At 36.2% G+C, this 24718-nt stretch overlaps 1 protein-coding gene across 10 annotated transcripts in view; it reads right to left on the bottom strand.

The window, feature by feature from the left end:
* Positions 1-1035: 1035 nt before the first annotated feature.
* The window catches only part of Nlgn1 (neuroligin 1), an 891542-nt gene continuing 867859 nt past the window's right edge, over positions 1036-24718 (bottom strand). For all 10 annotated transcript variants that reach the window (XM_085835997.1, XM_029475306.2, XM_021157773.3 and 7 more), the window contains 3 exons: positions 13500-13712; positions 9476-10265; positions 1036-8117 (listed from right to left, as the gene is read on the bottom strand). In XM_085835997.1, coding sequence (XP_085692123.1) covers positions 7295-8117; positions 9476-10265; positions 13500-13712 — 1826 coding nt within the window. In that variant the 3' untranslated portion in view covers positions 1036-7294. The remainder of the gene's footprint in view (positions 8118-9475; positions 10266-13499; positions 13713-24718) is intronic.

Genomic DNA, 24718 nt, shown 5'->3' with positions numbered 1-24718 from the left:
CAGAATAAAAAATCCTATATAAATATAAGAACAAAATTCCAAAATATGGTCACTGGTTTAGAATTCCAGATGGTGGGTGGCTAATGGCAAGAGTTCACAATTACAAGCTAGGACCAAAGCAGAGGACAGGGGTCTGTCTGGAGTGAAGGTCAGGTGAAGGTTAACCTGGACATACCATGTTCCTCAGTCTTAGAGTGTGGGCCCATATTTGGCCAAAATATTAGCCTGGGAAAAATTACCATCATCCACCTTGATTGACAGACTTGTGCAGGACAATTTAATTGCTGACGTTGTTAAACCCAGCAGTACCATTCCACTATTTTGATACATACAAAGTGGAGAAAACAGATAATACTTTAATATACTAAATAAAATGATCTCAATACTTCTATATGCTTAAATTTATTCTAAGCTTGTTAATAATAGTATGGTAGTTGACTCCAGAACTGGACCTAGAATACAGTACCTTGCCCATTGTCTAACACGTTAGGCATCATTTGCCGAAGAAATAGAGGAATATGGGCATTGCTTACTAAAGAAATGAGTGGCTTATACCTGTCATTCTTGAGTGACATTCTCTGGTTTCTAACTGCTCTGAGAAAAGAGGAAGCCTATGTTTATTAACTCTAATTTTAAGATTAAGAGTCATAAAGAGTAAGTAGAGAAGTCATGGAAACAGAAGGTCTGTTTTTGAGGAGACATGTCATTTTGGAGAGGAAGGCTGCTTTTAAAATCAACTGCAGTGTTTTCAGGACAGATAGAAATGTTTTAGCCTGAAGATCATGAAGGCAGCTTTCCAGAACTAGGGCAGAAGGAAGTACTTAAAATAACACCATTTCACTGGAATATGCTTCTTCTACATGAAAATTTATGCAATGTATTTAGAACTTTATGACACTCAGAGGAAAAAAAAACATTTTGTTAAGTATAAGAAAATATAAAAATGTAGATAAAATATAATCATATCCAACACATCAATTCCTATAACCATTTTAGAAAGTAACACTCTTAGATGTATATTACATATCCATAGAAACCTCCAGACAACGTCAGTGTTTTTAGATGACAATTTGGAAATATTGAAAGTCAAGCCTCACCTTGGTGGGATTCTGTTAATTCTAGCTTGGGAATTTTACCCTTGTCTTTGTTTATATGGATGAAATACAAATGTCTCATGCATCTCCAGTCCCAAGGTCCAATCTGAGTAGATAATAAAAAATTACAAATATTTTTTATCTTTATTTTTGCTTGTTTCTCCAAACATTTGGGGACATGTATCAAGGATTATGCTTTTAGGTGCTGGAGAGATGACTCAGTGCTTAAGAGCACTATCTGCTCCTTCAGAGGACCTGGGTTCAAATCCCAGTACCCATATGGTAGCTCACAATTGTTTGTAACACTAGTTCCAGTGAATCTGACACCCTCACATAGATATACATGAAGGCAAATCACCCATGCACATAAAATTTTAAAAATATATGTTTAGTAGAAAATTTATTATGTCCTTCAAAAGCTTTAACCTATTCACTCTATGTAAGGTCTTCTTTAGTCTTAAACTCAATAGAGTTATGATTCATGCTTTCCTTTTCACAAACCACAACACATTATTTGGAAGAGTCACTCATTTAAAATGTAAAGACTTTTCTTCTTTTTTCTTATGTCCTGGTTTTTCTAGGATCTCTTTGTCTTTGCTTGTCTCTTTTCTTATCAGGCTAACTCCAAGAACTCAAACTCAACTATTCAATCTGTTTCTTTGAAATCACCAAGTACTAAGTAGACCACAAACATCCTGACTTAGAAGAAGTCAAAATGTTCCCTGCATCTGGGGATAACAGAATGATGTTGTTGAAAAAGAAAAAAAAAAAAACATTCATTTTACAAAGTGTGTGCCAAACAGAGAGAAGATTTCCTGATCTTTAAAATAGTCAATACATCTTCGTAACCATGAAGGTATTTATTCACAATAACAAAGCCATTTTGAATGAGAGATGTGTGTGTCCAAACACAGGTGGAACAGACTCAACCTGATGAAAGTATGGCACATTTGCAGTGAGTGGCTGACCAATATGACTTTAGGGAAAGAATGATAAAAAACACTATTTTTTTTTAAATTATACCACATCAGAGCAGGAAATGCTATTTAGAGACGGTTTCTTTGTTTGAATTTCAGCTGCTGAGTTTTTGTACTTGGCAACTTACAAATTTTCTTAAGTCATCAATAGTTATTGATTTAAATTAGAAAGCAAGAGCTTGGGCTTGCTGCTTTTCAGAGGAATAACTTCTGCCTCATTTGTACATATTTAGGGGATATAAAAGTAGACATCTAAAAGGACCATCCTATGAATTCTATAACACACATTGTATACAGAGTATGCATACCATACAGGATGTAATTGATGACTAGATAAAAATTAGATATGTGTCAAGTGTGTGTTCATTTATAATAATTGCCTCCTTCTAAAATAATTTTACCCAGTTGAAATATTGTTATCGGAGAAAAGGTATACTCTGTAGCACTAGCTGGCTATATACACATAAGTTGGCCTTGAACTCATAAACATATGTCTTCCTTTGCATCTGAAGTACTGAAATGAAAGGTATATACCACCACCTTTGGTTCTGAAAAAAATTAAACTCTCTTAGAATTGTAAAGTTACATTCTTTAGCACCATTAAAATCAGATGCCAAACTAATTACCATTTATTCCAAAAAAATTACTTCATTCTTTTCAGAGGAATATTGGAAGTTTTTTTGATATAATACAAACTCAAATTAAACCCAGACCTTCCCAATAGACTTCCCTTATTGGCAATTAATACCTTATCCATTCTGTTTTATCTTTTAAGTGGCATTATCAGGAGTTATAAATTTTAAATCAAATGAAGCTTTCTAAACAAAATAACAAAAGGACAAGGCACTTAAGCACCACAGGTAGATTTTCCAGTTTGTATTTTCTGTAGTGCTAAACAAATTGAATTGATTTCTGGCCTAAATAAAAATACAACTAAGTGCTAGAATAAAACCAATTCATAATTTATAGGATGATTTATAGGAATAAATCAAGGAAGCCCAATCTATCACATGAGTAGGGAGCTTAGAATTTTGATGAAAAGCTTAAGTTTGTGTTGTTGACATGTCAAGCAAAGGAGAAGTAGAAGGCTATTGGAGACATTCCATTACTATATTGACTAAAAGATAATGACAACTGCTCCAACAGTAAGCTTGGCAAGATAATTAAGTGAATGATAACAAATCTCAGCAGGAAGTGCCCATTAATTAGATTTGTTTTGGAGCAAGCATATCCAAATTATCAAATATTCACTCACATTAAAAAGTGATAGTCTATAACAACTAATCACTTGAAATAAAAGGCCAAAAGCTTGAACCAATCACTGAGAAGTAAGCAAAATTACAAGACAACTGCCATAGCTATTGTCAACTTCCTAGGGATTCCATTCATTATTTGTTCTTGTGAAAATACTCAAAGGAGACGTGCCAAAGAAAAGATGCCATTGATTCTGAAACTCTGATGCCTGTAAAGCCAGCACCATCTGCCCAACTCTCTGTATCCTTTCTGGATGTTCGTATGCATCCAGTACAACTGTACCAACAGGCAAAATCACTGATGTTATAAATATGGATATAAAAATTGAGTGCTGACATTCTACTTCTGTAACAGAATGACTGCTCTACACTGCATTTTGCCTACTTAGTATCATATGTATTTTTATATGGGATTTTTACATGGGAATTTTTAAAAATGTATACATTGTATTCTTTTAATATGTGTCCAAAAGTGTGCATTAAATTATGTTCTTAGATTGAAAATGAATGAAATAATTTCCACTCTGAGCTGAAAAATATCTCCAAATTGGGAACTTGTGATGGTCAAAAAATTATATTCAATATTTCATAAAAGTTAGTGATCAAATTTATTAAATATCTATAGTAAACTAAATTTGATCCACACTCAACATATCAATAACATTTAAAACCATTAAATCTGCCATTTGAACATCCCTAAGTTTATAGGAAAACATCAGTAAGTCTTTGATAAATGTTGGCAAAATTATATAAAATCAAAGCAGCAAAAACTTATCTTGGCTTGATGTCAGTATGAATTCTAAGAATCTCATCTTTGTTTGTTGCTATTTAATTCCAACCACAACATACTGAATTAATGAATAATGCTACAATATTTATTAAATTTAGTATTAGCTTTTCCCCTAACAGGATATTATCTTCTAGATAAACACAATCCAAACACATTAGATAGAACCGAATCAAAATGCCAAATTTTTGCTTTCATTTAAAAATTATATTTCAGTTTGCAAACAGTTGTTAGTTCTGGTTGTACAAGACACAATTTTATGTTCAGGAAACGAGTTTGGTAATACAAACTAGACTAGCTACTCACAGTGACTCACAATACCTTTGCCACACCCCAAGAGGGCAGCCCTAAAATCTGACTGTTTGTTTCCTTTTCTTTCAGTAAACAATCAGGTTATGAATTATTTTCTTAAATGTCTTCCTAAATTAATATGAAGCATGAATTGTGCTTCATATTAGGTGTTAGTAGATGTTAATGAGATGTTAGTGAGGTGTAGCATGTTTTTATAGTAAGATAGAAACAGAGCAATCACTATAACCTAATAGAATGATTTTTCCCAGTAAAGTAATTGCTGTGCATGAAAGCAGTCATTCACAGTACATTTTGCTGTCGCCTTTATTTCTAGTTTTATTGTTTTCTTAATGTAGTAAAAGACAGTTTGGCATTAAACAGTCCTTCAGAGGCTACATAGTTCTTTTTGTTCACTGTCAGTGGCAACATGAGCATGAACATGACATGTATGAGCATGTCCCTCAGCAGTGGTGAGTAGACTACTTGGGATTTTGAAGACTTTGCTTATGACAAAGAATTGTATTTTTAAGTGGAACAATACTTAAACTTATTGATGTTTAGTACTTTGGAGTAGAAGGTATAATCAAATAAGCTTCTCATGGTAGATTTTTAATTTTTTAATGCTAGCTCAATATCTCTTTTAGCACTTTCCAATTCTCTTGAAGATTTTTTTTTAAATATATGATAGGCTAACCACTCCTATATTATAAGCAGATACCTGACTTCATGAGGTAATGTCCCTTCATTTCCACATTTCCAATAGACTTTTTCCCTGGTGAGCAACATCAGAACTTGTGTATTTTAGTGAAAACCATGGTCACCATGTTTGTAAGAGGTCTAGGGGAAGGAGTATTTAAAATTACCAAGGTAACATTTTCTATGAGCTCCTGGTTCTAAGGTAGTACTAAAGTTCCCAGAGTCTCTCTCCATGCAGAGCTCTGCAGTTGCCTATATGTCTTCCAAAATCCAGCTGTTCTAAAAAAAAAGGAAAAGAAAATGACTCCAAGACAATCTTGTTTCTTTTGTTTTAGATTTCTTTCTTTTCTTTTCTTTCTTTCTTTTTTTTCTTTTTTTGTAAAAATAAAATAAAAGACAAAACAGCAATAAACGTTTTAGCTCTTTAATGAGCAAAGATCATGTCTCTTAGCATTTGACTAATCGCCATTCTCCATATTATCTTTATTTCACCCAAGGACCACGGATGTGGTCGAGATACACAGCATCCTTCCCACCGAGTAGTATACAAGTGTTTGCTTTTGTATAATAAGCTTTCGATTCTTGAAAAAGGGTAGCTGGAAAGAAAGGTGTCTGTTACAGCAGTTAGTCAGAGAAAGTCCTTTGCATTATCTTACAAACTATCAAAATTGCTAGTCATCTGAAAAAAGGTAAAAAAAAATCACATAACTTTAGTCTAATAGAAATATAGTACAGATAAGAGAGAAACCATTGATCAGGATGTGCTCTTGAAGTCCATCTCATTGTTTTTTTTAATATAAATGTACATCTGATTACATATACAAACATTTGGAAAGGTCTGTGATATACTGATATTACTGGTAAACAACAGGGGATTCAGAGATTCCTGTGGTCTTAGAGAATTCATTTGAAATTGCACATATGTGAAAGACAAACCCTCCAGCTGTTGACTCTCCTAGGTTCTGCACCTACATTGTTCCTCTACTGAGATCTCATGAGTAAATTCAAGTGACCCTCAGCGAGAAAGATGCAATGTGAAGAGGGACTATGCTTTCTATTGAATTCTTAGTAGTAAACATTTTGTCATGCAACATGAGTAAATCAATCGACTGAGAACTGTAATCAGAATGGTACTGTTGGGGCATCCTTACACCTTGCAAGACTGTTAACGAAAGGAGCAAACTTCAGAGTAACAAACCCACAGCAAATTATAGCTCTGCAGCTAACACATGTTCAATTAGAGTTGTATTTCTATAAATTACATATAAGGGAATGAAAAGAATATTAAACTCATAGAATTTTTTTCTGGGATTCATATCAGTGAGTATTCACCACTATACCTCTAGTTTCTCCCAAGACTTTAATAACTATTCCCTCTATTATCGAAACTACTGCAAATTATTTTATAGTAATTACTTTTGCCCCTTATAATATCTTCTTTAGTTTCTGCCAATTGATGGAGGAAGCTCCTATTAAAAACTCCAATGGGATGAGAAGAATTTTAATTACGGCTTAATCAGCAGCACAGCCACCAAGCATATAAATTATCATGCACATCGTGCTAAAAATATCCAGTCTCCTTGATCCCCACGACTTAGTACTGACAGCACTTATGTGATAATGTTGTACCTGCCAGTCTTATGGCAACTTCTTTGTTTTACTGGCAATTTTCAGCATGAACTTCTGCTATGCCATTAACAGCATAGGTGTCCTGTGTACTTAAGCAAATATGGTCTACACAATTAAAGGGCTCCAAATGAAAACTGGCGAAATTATCTGACATTCCATTGGTGTGTCCCTTGTGCATATTCATAGTTGATTTTATTTTTGTTTTTGTTTTTTTTGTTTTTAAAGTATTCAGACACAGTACTTTCCTGTTTGGTGTTCCACATGCCTAACTCCGTTAAGTAACTTAAATCTTCAACAAATTAATTCTTGAAAGTGAATGAAAAAGTATCATTCAGAACAATTGCTTCACGCAATTGTAATTTGCTTTTTTTTTAAAGTTGATTTGTGTGTATATCTATATACAATTCATTTTTCAAAACCCCCAAAGTTCTTGATATGTATATTCACATAATATTCCTCCTTATTTAAATAGTGAGAGTCTTCCGAGTTGAAAGCCAAGGAATCTTCCAATAATCTTTTACTGCACTCCATCAGAAAAAAAAAAATCAGTTTGTCTCTCTCATCTGGCTATACCCTGGTTGTTGAATGTGAATGGGGGTGTGGGTGGGGATGGGGCAGTGTATTATTCTGTCCTCCAGTAAATGTGTTGAATGTATGTAAGGGCTGAATCCCTGGTATAGTGTTGGGAATCATTGTGATGGTGTTAGGTGTCATTAGCGGAACATCATCAGGTGACCTCCTCATAGCTAGAGTATAATCTGGGGGACAGGCGGTCCGAAGAACCACCTCATGTGGATGGATGGACTCACACTCGTGATCCAAGTCAGTGTGCTTCATTTGGAGAGACATAATTTCCTCTTCTGGAGCATGGGTTAGGTCGTTGGTGGTCGTGCGCTGAGGGCTGCACCTCCGGTGGACATCATGTCTCCTCTTATCCTTCTTGTAGTACAGGGCTGCAAAAGCCAAGATGTTGAGGAACAACAGAGAGGCTCCCACTGCAATAGTGACACTTAGCTCTGTGGAGTAGTCCCTCTGATCTACCGAGAAGGGACTTGGTTGTTGCTTGGGATCATCCTGTTTGGCAGTGGGAAAGGCTGATGTGACTGGTGTGGAATTCTTCCTTGTAGGTCTGAGAGTGATGTCCGTGGATGGCACTTTAGTTGTTGTCGAGGTATACTGAGAAATGTCATTGAGATTATGCAGATGAGGTACCAGCTCCAGCCAGAGATTTACCTTATTGGCTCTGTAATGCTCTTTAACTCTCGGTTTTAATCCAATATGGAGATAAAGTTGGTCTTTCTGGGAATATCTGGTCCATGCTACTTCTTCAAAGCGGTTGGGTTTGGTATGAATGAATTTTGTGTCTTGAGGAACTGGTTGATTTGGGTCACTATGAAAAAGGGTGGGAAGACAAGAAAGAATCTGTGAGGAAACATATATTCTATTTATTCTTTTTCTTAGTCAAAATATTATGTTAATGTCTAATTTGAGAGTTAAGGTGCCGGACAGTGGTGGCACATAATTTTAATCCCAGCACTTGGGAGGCAGAGGCAGGTGAATTTCTGAGTTCAAGGCCAGCCTGGTCTACAGAGTGAGTTCCAGGACAGCCAGGGCTACACAGAGAAACCCTGTCTCTATAAAACAAAACAAAACAAAAAAAGAGTTAAGGTAAGAAAATATTGAATTATGTTTTAACATTAACTTACCTCTACTTAGAAATTTATGTTAAAGGAAATCATGTCAGTGATAATATGAAGCTGGTTAGTTTCATATTCTGGATCCCTGTTCATTTAGAGAAGAACTAGCATTTACTCAAAATGCTTTTAATTATTTTTGCTTCAGAAAAAGGCTCAGCAGTAGATGTGTTTGCTGGCCAAGCCTGTCAGTATGAATTCAATCCCTAGACTCAATGTCAGAGTAGGAGGAAAGAATACACTCCACCAAAGTTGTCCTCGAACTTCTGCAAGTACACACAGCTCATTTTTTTCATAAACACATAAGCTTGTGTGTGCACATGCACATACACATACCACATATACAGAACAACACATACACAAACACACTGATCATAGTAAAAAAATGTTATAAAAATTTAATATTCTCATAAGCTTCACTTTTCTCAGTAACAGTGCAACAAAATGGCATCAAAATGTAAATTGAGGACTTGGGACTAGAGCCTGAAGAGATGCACCTCAACACAGTGCTTACCTACCCTACATAGAAGTATCTGTGTGGAGCTTCTGGAACCTCAGATCCTTCTAGGTACAGAAAGATCCATGGAATCCACGATGAATGTTAAAACACATACAGTATTAGGAACTAGAAAGTTCTAGGACACAGTGTGATTGAAAACAGAGATGTTATGGCCCATGCAGCTCAGAAGCCAACGTAAAATTGTCATGGAGCAGCACAATAGGAATATGAGTCAGTCTTAATAAACTTGAAAAAGGTAGAGCAGGTAATGTAACAACTGTTCCAAACAGTAAAAGACAGAATTCATGTTTACTATGTGAGGTTAATATGCTACTGTGTTTTGATCTATTACTTTGGACTAGGAATGACATAGTGATGGAGTATGTATTCAAGAATGTTCAAAGCACTGGTTCTATCCCCAATATCAGAGAACAAATAACAAACAGATAAAAAAAATACATTACACTATTTAAGAATATGTATATGTTATTCAAGAATACTTAAAGAGGGATTTTTTATTACAATTAGGGCAGAGTACTTTCCTGAGGTACTTACCCAGTTTTAGCAAAATTCGTCCAGTATGTCATTACTACTGCACTCAACATCACATCATTCTTGGAGAAATTGCAAGGAAATAACTCTGTAGGGCCAATCATGGGGATTCCCAACACATAGGGAACCTCATCCCCATGAGCTGCATCAGCCCAAGCTGGAACTTGATCTGTTTGGCAATGATGATAAAAGGCATAGAAGTATGTAGGTGAGCCAAAGTTCGAGTGAAGGTCTGCTGTGGCCACAGCAGGTGCTACCCACTGATGGTCCGTAAACAAAGCCAACAATGTCTTCCTTCTAGTTTCAGGATTATGGCGATCAGCCCAGTCAGTATACATGAATTTAATGGTTTCTCTCAAAACATCTTTGCCTTCAGGATATCCATATAAATTATCAACAAAATTAGAAACAGCAAAGTCGAAATCACTGGCTGATACACCATCATCACTATCTACTATATTTTCGACAAACTTCAACCCTTCCCCTTGGTTAACTCCCAACATTATATCATAGTTGAGGAACTCTCCTTGTTCCATCAGTATCTGAGGGTCATCTGGTATTACATCACCATCGATCACAGGTCCAAAGGCTATGTGGTATCGGGCTGGTTGAACATCTTGATCAACAAGTTCTTTGTAAGGCTTCTTCTGCAGGCATTCTACTAACTCTACTGTATCTGAAACATTGCAGCCAACTTTTGTGGCCAGAATTCTAGCGTATTTTGCAGGCTGGAAACTAACAGCCCAGCTGGAAAGGGCTGTTCCACTCTGAGCTATGGCTCGTTGAAAAAGTCCTATGGGAAAATCAACAGAGAGGTTCAGATGATTATTGAAAAGTGTCGTGGTCCCAACTCAACATCTGATATTTTAGACATGTATATATAATCCAAAGTACAATTGAAAAAACAGATACATATTGTCTAAGAGAAGGGACATAAAGTCATCCCCAGGGTATAGAATATCAGAGAAGTTTATCAAGCTCTTATAATGTAAGTGTAATTTGATTCACAGTTCTAATTTTTTTGGTCTCAAAGATGCTGAAAGGAGAAGAGGTGAAGTTAGAAAGCATACATATTTAAAGGACTCAAATATTTTATTTAATGAGTATTATACATGATAATTAACATCATCAGGATGAAGTATATTCTTTCCTTTGCCCCTCAACTGACTCTATGTTGTCTATTTCTAATATTTCTTCAATTTGGCTAAATATCTCTCTTCAGTATAAATGATTGTGTAATGGTTGCTTTAACTTGATTTTATAAGAAAACATAGTTGTTTCGGCCTCATGCAGATACCAGGACTGGGAACTTGTCAATACCCTGGGGATGGCTTTGACATCACACAAAACAGAATATAATTTAAGACATACTGCTTTCATATCTCTATGCCAAATATTCTATGATGAATACTCATCTTTCTGAAGAAGACATAACTGAAGAAGTGTTTTCATTAAGTCAGAGGGAAAACATCATCAGGAAGACTGTGCAGGGAGTAATTAAACCATTACTACTGTTGAATGTGTCCTGCTGTATTTTATCATAATGCATGACACATCTGGGCCAGTGCCCTTGACTTGTCTCATTTAAGGGCTAAAAATTAAATCTCCATATATATGTTCAGTTTTATAACAGATGTATGCTATTCAAATCTACAAATACATTGAATCACTAGAGTATTTTCTTATAACCATCTTTTTAAAATATAGGTTATCAATTTTATTTAATAATTTATATGTATTATCCACTTCCAGGTTTGAGTAAGTGCTCATTCATTTTAATAGCATGTTCAATCATTTACATGTTTTAAGGGCAAAGTAGTTATTTACACAAAAGTTCAGAAGTCATATATGAATTGTTCCAGAGTTCTCTCCAAAAATGCATATGTATTTATATGTGTTAATTGTATATTCTAGATAACTTTAGAAACACACAAAGGTCAAACAATGCTGATATTTTCCGTTGTTTCCTCAATAGACTTGGCTTTGATAGGACAAATTTTACCAAAGTAAACAGTAGACATTTTGACAATGTAACAGATATAGGAACTGCCGATATTAGAGCATAAGAATATTTTCCTAAAGAAAATATTTATTACTAGAATAAACCTGGTCATTTAAAAATAATATTTATTCCTATCTCAAGCACTGACAGTAAGTATACTAAATAAATAAATAAATAACACTTCATGTTAAATATCACCTGAAGCACGGTGACTGAAATGGCTATTCCTTTCCTCACTAGGGAGGGGGGGGTGTTGTTAAGTGTATGTGAGATGTTGGTTGCTCTGTGAAGCTGCAAACCTGAGCAATGGAGTTCTTCATTGGGTTTCTAGTCTTTTAAATCCAGGTTTGTCTCAGGAGAGATGGAGAATTTTAGAAAATTTTCTGTGCCCTTCCAGGCAACTCTTGAGAGAGGTTTCAAACTAGATCAAAGTCAAGCCCATGGCTCCAGTCAGATACATATATGTTTCCTTAAAGTGTGTGATGGAGGATGGCACTCTCTACTCTTTGATGAACCATTTGCAGCTGCTTACTGTCCTGTCAAGTGACAAACATGTGAAAAAACTGATTGTTTCTTTGATCCACAGTTCTTACAATACAGGCTGATGCTGGCATGCTTGTTCAAATGACTCCAAGAGTTCTGTATAGGTTGCCAAAGCTAACTTAGCACTCATACTAAGATTGGGAGAATCTCATTAGATTAATTAAAAAACTTAATCATTTCAAAGTAAGCAGTATTATTACAGACCTACGTATCTACTTAATTTAAAATGTTTCATTTCTATCACGTTACTTCAAATCCGAATTTTCTACAGTTAAATGAGATGCTATGTAAGCCATGCCAATAAATTACATCTATATAAAAATATAATTTACTTACTAATGACTGAGTGTTCTCTTGGAATTCCAAACATATCTTTGGTAACTAAAAACATTTTAAGAGTACATAGTGTCTGCTATTGCAGAGGACAGAGCTCAGTTCCCAGCACCCTTTTTCAAATGACTTTCAAACAACTGTAGTTCTTTTTTCCAGAGATGATGATGACTCTAGCATCTACATACAGTATCATTTACATACACATGCCACCCCTTCACTCACTTACATATAGTTACGAACCACAAAAATAAATATTTTATTTCTGGAAGCTGAGATTCTCTAGGAATTCCAGTTGACAGTGAATAACTTGTGTTCCTCACACATACAATGACAATTAGGAGACAGAAAAATCACAGATTCTCTGTTGATGAATATTCTAATTTCTTCTTTATTACATATAAATAATAGAAAGTATTCACTCTGTAAAATTCTTCAGATAACTCTCCAATTAATAATGGAATTGCAATCCTGTTCATTATGTAATTGTAATGAGTGTCTGATCACAAAGATGACAAGCACTTTAGTCAAAGTACTTAAAGCCAGAAAATGGAAGTAAGAAAAATATTTTGTGTATCAAAGCAGGCTAGTGCTCTATACTGCCTTGCCAAGCGTTAGGAGAAACCAAACCAAACCAAAACAAAACAAAACAACAAACTTGAGCTGAAAAGAGAAAACCACAAAATCAAACGTCTTTTTCTTTGTAATCAAATGTTCTACTGGTGACCTCAATGCTTTGACAATTTTGGATCACGCATGCAAACTAATCAAAAGCTTTAAGTGTCTATGTCCCTGTGTTTAAAAATATTTGATTTTGCCTACTGAATAAGCAGAAAGGACAGAGTGTTGAAAGTCTTTGTCTGATTTTTCCCTCAAATCAAGCCTTTGAAAACAGAAAATTACTACAACGCTCAGCTCATCATTCTGAAGTGGACTTGAAAATGCATCTTACCCAGCTCCATGGAAGACAGAGAGAAGAGTGTGACAGAAACTAAAACATGCACAGAAAGGCTAAAGAAACATCTCTAAACAGTTATCAAGCCCAACCTAACACTCAGTTGGAACAGAGAAGTATATACAGAGCATCACATAGTACTGATGGTGGTGGCATGCAGACACCAAAATTGTCAAAATTTGCAACCTGCATAATACCTTTGGTTGAATTGCTCCAACGGTTACCTTCAGAATAATGGGATAAAGTCAGCAGGTTGACACATGAACCCCCAGCGCCTGATCCAAACACAGTGATTCGCAAGGGGTCACCACCAAAGAACCCAATGTTCTCGCTGGTCCATCTTAGGGCCTGGATGAGGTCAAGGAGCCCGTAGTTTCCTTTGGCAGCCTGATCCCCTGTGCTCAAGAAGCCTGGAAGACAGAAGAAGAAGGATAACTTAGCATGATTACTGTAGTTAGTATGAATTAATCATACATCAACTTTAAGGTTGTAAGAGGCTTGTCCTGACCATCATGACCACCAAGTGCTTTAGTGAAAGGTATTTCTATTTGGATGAAATCATTGATCTCAATAAGTATAGTGATTACTGAGACCTGAAAGAGAATGTTTATCTTTCCTAAATGCTTCCCAATTTATATAGAAAACAGATGAGCAAAGGGAATGGTAATGGATGAAAGACCTCAGAACACCCATTTCCAGAGGCCACATTCCTTGATGGTGACAGGAAAGCACAGAGAGAAACTTATAAGAGTGTATATTTTGTATACAATGATACATTAGTGTTCAAGTTGCTTGTGATCTAACCTGGTCAGAATTCCTATGTGGAGCAGTGTATACAATGAATGCAGACACGAGATGATGGTTCAGGCCTCATCAGAGAAGAGTTTTAGCAGTTTCATGAAATTCTAATGCAATTTCTAGCAGTGTGTCTACCTATACATGTTTAGCATGATGACCCACAGTTAAGGAATGATCATGATGGGGTGGTATCAAAACATACTTTAGAAAACTTTGGCCAGTATATAAAAGCAAGGGCTTTGTCAGAGTTCAGACTCTTATCATTTCTGCAATGCTCACTGTTCTACAAGACAAGAGAGATGATATGTAGAACAGTCAGTGTATTTTGAAAATAAATACGACCAAGTTGGGGGAAAGGTCAAAAGGAGCTTAACTAACAGGATAACAAAACTAAGTGTGGTGGACCCAGCTCTAATTGTAGAACTCTTAGTTTCAAGGCCAGTTTAATGTACAAAGGAAATTCCAGGATAACTGGTAGGAAATCCCATAGCACTAAGATCTAAGTGGTTTTGTTTTGTTGTTGTTGCTTTGGTTTATTTTTTTATTTGTAATTTCTAGAAAGATTAAAAGGAAAAGTCAAGGAACTATTTTAGAACTGTAAAGACATAGTCCCCCATTTGGATAATATGGGAGGTTTTATAATTTGTTTTTTTATACACTGTAAGACAGAAAATGGAAATACTTCATAAAATACTGTATTTCTATAACCTGTTCATATACTTAAAATTTATCACTGAACCTGTAAACTATGGGACATATTTATGGTTTTGTTATATGTAAATTGTTTAGTAATACTCAGAGACTCTCATCAAGTCCATGGAAAAGAATTTTAAAATCCAGTTTTCTAAGTTAATGCAGGCCAAAAGACTCACTCTGATGAGTCAATATGTTAATCAAAAATTTGATTTGATTTTAAATGCACTTATATGTTCTATAAAAGCAGCTAGGAATTCAATTATATTCATGAGAAACAAAGTATGAGATCAGTACGTACCAAGGAGTAAATAATTCTGTCATCAAAATTGAAATATGGATAAAAGACCTTTAAGAATTATATTGTATATATGTGTTAATGCCAACACATATGTGACATAGGATGGATGTGGAAGTCAGGGCAACTTTTGGGGGGTTGGTTCTTCTTGCATTGTTGACAGAGTATGATCTGTGTATCTGGTGCTGTACATCATATGCTCAAGAGTGTAGCCCATGTGATTGAAGCTGATGTTCCTGTCTCCACCGTCCAGCCCTCTGTTTGCCACTGTAGGAATCCTGGCATGGCAGATGCACACCAGAGCACTCGGCATTTTACAGGAATTCGTGGCATCACCGCCTTCCCCCCTGCCCCCACCAAAGCTTGCTCTGTTTATTAATGCAGTATTTAAAAAGTTTTTAGATAGATATAAAGTGTAATCTCAAGTTGGATGTAGTTTAAGTGTGTAGGAGGTTTCTGCTGATCAGCCTACACTCTACACTTGGAAAAAACAAGGCAGGGTCATCAGGGTGAAACCAGGGCAGGCTATACAAAGAGCCACTGTAAAAACATGCAAGCTTTAATTCTCTCTCCCTCTCCCTCCCCCCTCCCCCTTTCCTCTCCCTTGCCCTCCATCTTGTTTCAAACCTTGACTTTACTAAGACAATTCTTCCCAGATTTGCCCTAAGCCAACACAATTTATACAATTCTCCACTGAGATACCCTTCCCATGTGATTCTAGATTATGGGAAGTTGACAAAACTAACCATTGTACATGCATCCAAAGAAGATACAGTCGTTGCAAATAAGCCTCGAATGTGTTATCATCATTAATCATCAAAGAAAGGAAAGCCTACAGTGAGATGTTACTTCATATATATGCTGACTCTGCTAAAAAGAACAGAAAATATATTCTTTTGGCAGGGATGCCAATAATTTGAAGCCATTATATTGATAAGAATAAAAAATAGTTGATCCATTATGGAAAAAAGTGTAGGTATGCCTAAAAATTTTATATAAAAAACACTACATGATTTAATAATATCTCTTCTGGTGATATAATATAAAATAGAATCCCAAATCAGGGAAAACCGTTACTAGCACAGAACTGTACACAGTAATCAAGAGCTAATAGTGCCCTCCATGGTTTCTGAATTACCAATAGATGCAGAAAATATGAACCATACAAATAATTATTTGCCATTATGCTTTCTTAAACAGGAAAGTAATCTTCTCCTGAAACACTGATAGGCTTCAAAAATATTATCTTTAATAGTGGGAACCATAGAAAGTAGGAAGGTATTGACAAATGTCTAAGTGATGAGAAGAGAGGAAATTTAGTGTCTAGTAGGTACAGAATTTCATGGGTATAAAATAAGATAAATTGGAAAAATTAAATCCCAGTCAACTTAATGCTAAGTGAGTAAATATACCTTGAACGGGTTATCATGATGGATTTTGAGGTCTTTGAAATTTATAATAAAATGGACAGATCTTTGTAGAGAAGTATACACCCAGAACATCATTTAACTATAATCATGTATACCTAGCTTCCTTGCTGTTGTGTTCTCTTGGAAGTGATTTAATTTTTTTCTAAGAATATAACAAATGGCAGAGTCACAGGACTATGATTTCTGAGTCTTTGTTCTTGGAAAACCATCTTGTGTGAAAATAGGGCTGAATAGCACTAACATTACTAAGCCTTGGATTTGCAATATAAACATCTTTTACAATTGAAGAAAACTGCATAGCTTTAATTTTAAATTACATAATATTCCAACCCCAAAACCACAATAGCATCCACGTGCAGGGTGGTAATCATTTGCTGAAAGCAGGCAACAGGTTGAAAGTAACCTTAAAACAATCCATAAATGTTGGAATCAACATGTGGATTTAAATTGATGGCATCTGCTAATGATTTGGAGCACTGTTCTGAGTCAATTGAGGTCAGTAAAATACTGTTTTCCCTTGTAAAGCTCTGGTAATAGTCTCTGTAAAAAATGTCCTTTATTCCTTCCCCATACCAAGGTTTCTATGATATTCAGTAAAAATAGAAAAATCCCCATCCCATTTTTAGTGGCAGGCACAGATTCAGCGAAATATTTAGTCACCAGGAACAGACACAGGCACAGGACACAGACAACTGATACAGATATATCAGACACACACAAAAGGAAGAATACAGACAGTCCAATAACTACAGACTCCAGGCACATGGAAGACAGAGTAGTTGAGTTCAATCTTCATCAAACTAAAAGAGCTGAAGCTTCTGTCTTCATTCTGATATATTTTGTTACTTTTTAAATTTAATATTTTTTAGGACATTGAAGCTTCCAGTTTGTACTACTATTATGTAGCAAAATGGAGCTGATATGATTGTAACTCCTCTTGACTTACTGCTATATCAATAGATCAATATATCTTTCAGTCCTCATATGGGAAACTTCTATTTGCAGTAGGTAGTGATAAATAAAAACAAATGACAATTCATCAAGATTTTGACGGGGTAAGAGACTCAACCCTCAAAGGAACTATATATATCACACACTACCTCTCAAGGATTAGAGAAAATTGCAGAAGAGGAGAAAGAAAGGGGTATAAGGGTCAGAAGTGATAGATGACTACAAGAAAGTATCTTCTGGATACAGCAAGAAGATGCATGTAAGGATTCACAGAGGTTGTAAGAAGCAAGCACAAAACTGTGCAAGTCTAAATAAGAAGAGAGCTCAGCCTGGAGAGGGGTGTTGAACATGCAGACTTCAATGCCACCTCTTGAGCTATGGGCAATTACTTGCTGCTGAGTGAGATCGAGGCAGTTTCCTCTTAGCAGTATACACCATGGTAAGGTGAGTACTCCCATTGAAGAACACATCCAAGAGTATTTAACAGGAGTTTCATCATAAGATGAAACTACTCATGATGGAGGATTTGGAGGACACAAAGTTGGGTGGATAGAGAAACTGAAAGTTGGTTGGACCTGAAAGAGTTGGGGATTGGAAGTTAGTATAATCCAGTATGTTTGATACCCTAAAATAGTCAAATAGACATGTTTTAAGTTAAATACTTTTCATGAAGATAAGAGGAAAAGTTGATAATTTCCAAATTTTGAATTATAAAGTTATTTTTGAAAAAAAAAAGAACATCAAATACTTTCAGTTAGTAGTTTCTAAAAGATGAGTGTGCAAGCCCTGTAACAGGCCATATGTTCTGCATTCCAGTGCAGCCGCTGAGTGTAGACATAAAGGCACCCGAACAGGAACCTAAACTGTCCTGAGGCAACTATTAATTATATATCCAGTGCCAGCAACACCAGCCATTAGCTTTGGGGAGCCTTGCTTAATAATGCCAAAAAAGATCTGTGATATCTCTGAATTCATTATTAACAATAAATCAACCTTTTAATAAAAGCTGGCCATTTGTTTTTGCTTTTGTATTGTACTTAAGCTTAAGCAACACGGTGGTGTTGGCCCTCATGATGTGCTAGCGGTAATTCCAGAAGCCCATCATCTCCTTTGCACTCAACCGGAAGAATCACCTGAGAGAAAGTCATCAATGTGTTTTTATATTAGGCTGAGATGAAATTTCAAAAGTTCTAGTGGCCCTGTAATTCTGATAGTAGCTAATATGGATCTTCAGCTCAAAGGGCCACAGAATGTCATTCAGTAACAAAGGAACTATTGAAACTAGTAGATAATCAGTTTAGAATGTCTGAGTACCCCCCCAGGATGCCTCACATTAAGCTCAGATTTATAATTGAAAATAAATCTTTCATGTCTGGGTGACAAGTCTGAGGTCCTGTGCTGGGTGCAGTTTTTACTAAACATTGTATTTTCCAGTTTGAAGTCACTGTCTTTTCAGCAGATTTAACCTGCGTGCCATCAGTGGATGTTTCTTGACAGTGATTAGCTATTCAAGAAAGATGAGAAACTAATCTCTCTATTAATATACATGAGGTGAGATAAAGAGGAATCTGAGTCTCAAAGGCACAGAGACTGATGTTGCAAGCCATGCAGCAAGGCACACTCCCCCAGATTCATTCACAGAATCAAACCCTAGAGAGGAAGTGTGACATTTGGCAAAGCTGCTACAAGAGACAGCGGCTGTGGGCTGAGATGACAATGTATCTCTCAGCATTTCAATGTACAGAGTTGGTGGGGTTTTTTTTTTCCCCAGAACAAAAAACATCCCATTCTGTTATTATGCCACTTAGCAAAGTTCATAAAGCACACATTTTATGTTTATTTTTGTTTGTTATGAGGGCTGAAGATGAACAACAATGAAGAGAAAGTATTGATTTTAACTTGCATTGTAACAAACAACTTCTCAGTCACTTTATGCTACACAGAAACATAGTGTGCCAACCTTCTTTGAAATGTATGGAGAGCTGGGTAACAGCTGAAAGCCAATTAATATAATGAGGTTGATAGAATCTTTCTTTTTCTGTGCCTCTGTGTGTTTATTTGAGTATGTCTCTGTGTGTATATGTGTATGTGTGCATGCGTGTTGCATACACATGAAAGTGAAGGTTCTCACAGCTAAGTATGTACATATGGAGGCCAAAGCAGGATATTCTGTCTTTCTCTATGGATTCCTGCCTTATTGCCTTGAGACAGGATTTTTCACTGAACTGGAGTTTCATTGATTCAGCTAGTCTAGCTAGACAAAGAGCTCTTGGGATCCTTCTATCTCTCCCAATAAGCACTGTAATATCATTCGTACAAAGCTGGGCTGGGCTTTTTACATAGGTACTAGGGGTTTGAATCCAAGTCTTATTTACTGTGCCTTTTCCAAGATCCTAAACTGAGTCATATTTTCTTCCCATGGAGTCTGATAAAGAGGCAAGATACAAAATCTAATTGAGAGCTGTCCCCATGCCCTGGAAAGCTATGTTTCCTTATTGTTTCTCTTAAGTGGATTTTTTGGTATTCTGAAGTCTCACTATACACTCATTTTTTTCTTGAAAGTTTATTGACCTATCAGTGGTGTGAGAAGTTCTAAAGGAGTCTCAAGCATCTCTAGGAGTAGAAGAATTTCTTACCAAGTTCCAGGGTGACTGTGATCCATACAAGTTTTTAAAGGTACATGTCTTAATAATGAATATTGTGATGAACTCCTACAAAGTGTATTAGATCTGTCAGGGCTTTTATTAATCAGTGTGACAATGTAACTTTAAAGGAACTGAAGGCTTAAGTTCAGAGAGGATCTATAAACTATCTATTTGAAAGGCTATAAATGGGAATTTTCTTATCCTATAGATGAGGTCTTAACAAGGGGGTGAACTAAGGATGTGGATGTCACTAGTCAGAACATTTATAGCTGACAAATGTGAAATAAGGTTGTGAGGATTTGACAGGATCATTGCACACAGGAACTCAGAGTGGCTGTGTTTCTATGCTCAGATCTGTACAAGAACAAGCCAGGCTAAATTTCACCAGGGATGGGGAAGGGACTTGGATGGTCCTATCTCTAGCAGAAGAACTACCATCTATTAATGATAGCTAGGGAAGGGAGATTTTATTTTCTTTGGGAATCTGATTCTTGAAGAATCCAGAGCTCTGATGGATGGCACTATATCTATACACATATACTCCTAACTAAGTCAGCTCAAAGAATTCTAAAAGAGGTATATGAAGCTAGAAGGAAAAATGGTGGGGAATACTGGAAGAGTTTTTTTGGGAAAGAGCAGGGTTAGATATGATAAAAATAATGTATCATATGAAATTCTCAAGCAAAAAATTTACACATAATTTTTAAAAGAAATGTCACTAAGTTGTATATATGCAAACTCTTCCTTTTGCTTTCATGATGCGCTGTTTCTATGGTGTTTTATGTTACAGTGCTAAGATGCTACACCTTCCCACTCAGCCTGTCTTTCAATCAACATTAACTTTTCTAGACAAGCAAAGATATTTTCCTTTGTAAAAAATCACTACAAATAAGAAACATACAAAGCCAATCTTATATGCCTTTATTGACTTGAAGTGAAATATGTTGATTTTTATCTACAAATTACCCTTCTAGTTTTCAAGAAAGAAAATATTTGAAAATATGGACCAATAATATCCTTCATTTAACTTTTAAGGTACTTTCTACCTTGAAAAAACAATCCTTTATAAATTCATGCTTTATTATTCTTACTGCTTGAAAGATTTTTCCAGAACTGAAATATCTGTAGAGTTTAAGGCCGTTTCCCATTTTCATTGTTCCTAGAGAAGATAGAAAACATCTGGCAGGCTCTCCTGGCAGGATACTTAAGCCGTACTCTTTCTTACTCTCAGGCAAAATAATCTCATTCATTTTTGTCTGCACTATGTGGAACTCTTTGAAACCCTTATATAAATGTATGAGTAAGTAATGGGAGTAGAATATTTGTTGATCAGAGCCAAATTACAGTAGGTTAATTTGCAATTTGTTTGAATGAGGTTAATTTAACAAAGGCAAGGGTATCCATTCTATAGAAAATGGACTGCTTCAAGGTTTTCCATGCCAAAAGAAATGTCATGGAGCCTGCTAAAAATTCTGACCAGGAAAAACGAACAAATAAACAAACCAACAAACAAATCACAATAGAGCTGGCTGAAGCACAACTTGTTACTGATGCCTGGTGGGTCTATTGTGATTTAAAAGCTTAAAACAGATGCTGTAACACAGATTGTGCTGGGCATTGTGGAAGGAAGTATGCCTACTAGAGATGACTTCAAAAAAAATATTGTACTGTTTATGATGGGTTTGGGATATTTAACCAAGGAGTCTACACTAAGCCTTGGCCAAGGGCTAAGCATTAGATTTGTATGAATAGATTCACTTATGCCTGTGTCTGTAGGTACTAAAAGAATGTCATCTACCTTTTCTTATGAAGGAGAAAATGATATCAATGCTGTTTTGGAGAATCTATACACATCTATTATTTCAATGAGCATGTTGTGAAGGAGTTTCACTTCTGAGTGTCTTTGTGAATAGCCATTATAAATACTGTACTTTTCTATTAGATAGTTTTTTATTCAAATTAGAGTATGGTTGAATTTTCTATGACCAAAGTTGTATTCCAAAGCAGAGTAACGTAGCCAACCCCAGGGGAAAAAAACTAATAATCAGAGCAAACCTGGGGTTCTTTCCCAGGATGAGTTGGTACTGTAATGCTGTCAATGTTAACACAATCATAGTCAAAATAAAGACCTTTCTCTATTACAAAGAGTCTCAGTATTTGATAACGTGGAAATCCTAGGCCAGAGCTCTCCAGAGTTCTTCTTACCTGGACCATTGTTTGTAACCTCCCCCCAGCCTGAAGCAGGCTGAGCCAGACCTTGACCTTGCTGCCACTAAGGAGATTACCAGGGTGAACACTCTATTGTTCAGCCACTGCCGCTGTTCCCCTTAAAGATACTGCTACCTGCTGGGAGGCGGCTGAGCTAATCTGGAGACTACACCCTATCCTGCTTCTCATCACCTGCAGCTGGCTCCAAGGATGAATTGGACGGAATGGGCCTCCCTGCCCCCCCCCCCTTTATAAGCGAATTTGACATTAAACATTTTAGCTTTGATCAGGACACTTGACTTAGCTCCATTTTTCTCTTGACCGCCTAGTTTCCCCTCTCTTTTCAGCCCCGACTTGCCTCCCAGGTGTACCCCGTTTCTTGTGAGCCGAAGGACGGCTTCCAACAATTGTTCTTATATCATTAATGATCAGAAGTAAAAATCAACCAAACAAGAAAATTCTCCAGATGCTCTGAGTCACAGCACTGAGTAAGCTACACTAATATCATCTCCTCCCCATCTTTTATCCACTGCCTCTTTGATTTGGGCAGTGTGGGCTTGGCAACTTATTATTCTTGTTCTCTTATTTTTTCCAGAACTCACTGTCTATTTCTAGGTATTATGCTGGAGTCTATTTTCTTCTGTAATCTTAATTTGTTTACCAAGAAAACAATGAAACCTCTTAAATTTAATAAAGAGTTAAACAAGTTAATTTTCTGACACATTTTCCTAGGAAAATTTCACTAAGTGATCAGCTTCATTTGCACTTGGCCCATCAGAGTATTTTCCTGGTAACACTGTAAAGAATTTAATTTGTGGAAAGTGTTATAATGTTCATGGGCTGACTGAATCACCAGTGAGGGTTTCCTCAGAACATTTCTTCAACTCAAGCAACCTATGAATATATTTTACTGCTCATTCTTGAATAAAGCCAGCTTATTTGTTTTTTTGTTTTGTTTTGTTTTGTGATATTAATCTATTACACAGTAATTAAAATGTTGGTGGGCTAGGGAAGAGACTTAGTGAGTGAAGCACCTGCCATTAACTGTGAAGATATCAATTCTGATTGTCAGAATATGTAAAGCCAGTGCTGTATTCCATGTAACCCATATAAAGCACAACTGTAATCCTAGTGTCAGAAGCAAAGGGAGGCAGAGACAGGAGAAGTCCTGTAAGTTTGTGGGCCAGATCATTGGTGTGTACAGGGTTGAACAAAACATATTGCTTCAAACAAGAGGAAGGTCAGTAAGACAAATGACATAGACATGTAACCCCCCCACACACATATGCATAATCACATACATACACATATATCACACATAAACATACACATACACTCATCACACACACCATACAAAGTCATCACACCACACACATATACACACATATATCCCACCACACACATAAATACTACACAATATATACTGTTACATAACACACACACACACACATACACACACACACACACACACACACACACACACACAAATGAATCCATAATTACGATGGTGAACAGCCAGAGGAAATTGAAACTAGAATCTATTGGGAAACTGATGCTATGCTAGGCACTGGCTAAGCGTTTAGTGCTCCATGTTTCATTCAGGCTAAGTAACAGCCTTGATGAGCAGATAAGCATGTGGTGTCACCTAGGAAGTTAGTGACAAAGAGAAACTTACGGCTTTGTCTTCACCAAAAAAAGAAGAAAAAGATGCGACTCTACTAATGAAATGGCTATATGCACAATATTTTTTAACAAAACACTGTATTACTGTAGCAACCTAGAAAATGTCTTTTTTTTTCCCCCTATGCATCTAAGCATCTCTCTTCTGAGCACTTACAGTTTTTCTCTCTTAACAAATGCCCAGCTTGCATTCAGGATAATCTTCTCTTCTCTAAAGGTCACACACTGGAGCAAATGTGTGACCCAGCTGTGACAATGGAGCACAGCATCCTCCTCCTTACAACACAATGGAACAATCAGGGAAGAGAAAACTAAGCAGAGAAGGGAAGGGAAAGACATGTTCCCTGGCTTTAAACTTTATTCTACTGAAAATTTGTCTTTCTTCAAAAGCAGTTCCAAGCTAATGACCTGTGGTTTCTTCAGCTTTCCTTTAGGTAGAATAGGCCTCACTTTCCATACAGTAAATAAGTGGTTAAAGTACTCCTTCAGTTCTTCATTAATTTTAAAGGGACTATGATGTAGCTGCAGTTGAGATGTGTTCTCATGTTAGAGAAGCCAACTGTCAATTAAAGCTCCTGGGGTAGCACTGTACAGTCTTATTTCAAAAAAGAGACACAATCCCTGAACATGCAACCTACAAAGAATAGGACTGGAACTTTGCTCTGAGTGTATCACTCTTCGTATACTGTGTCTACTGTTGCATAGTTGCGAGG

Source organism: Mus caroli, unplaced genomic scaffold (genome assembly GCF_978045245.1).
Source record: "Mus caroli unplaced genomic scaffold, Mus_caroli_1 scaffold_3, whole genome shotgun sequence".
Lineage (NCBI taxonomy): Eukaryota > Metazoa > Chordata > Mammalia > Rodentia > Muridae > Mus > Mus caroli.
This window is presented reverse-complemented; position numbering and strand designations above follow the sequence as displayed.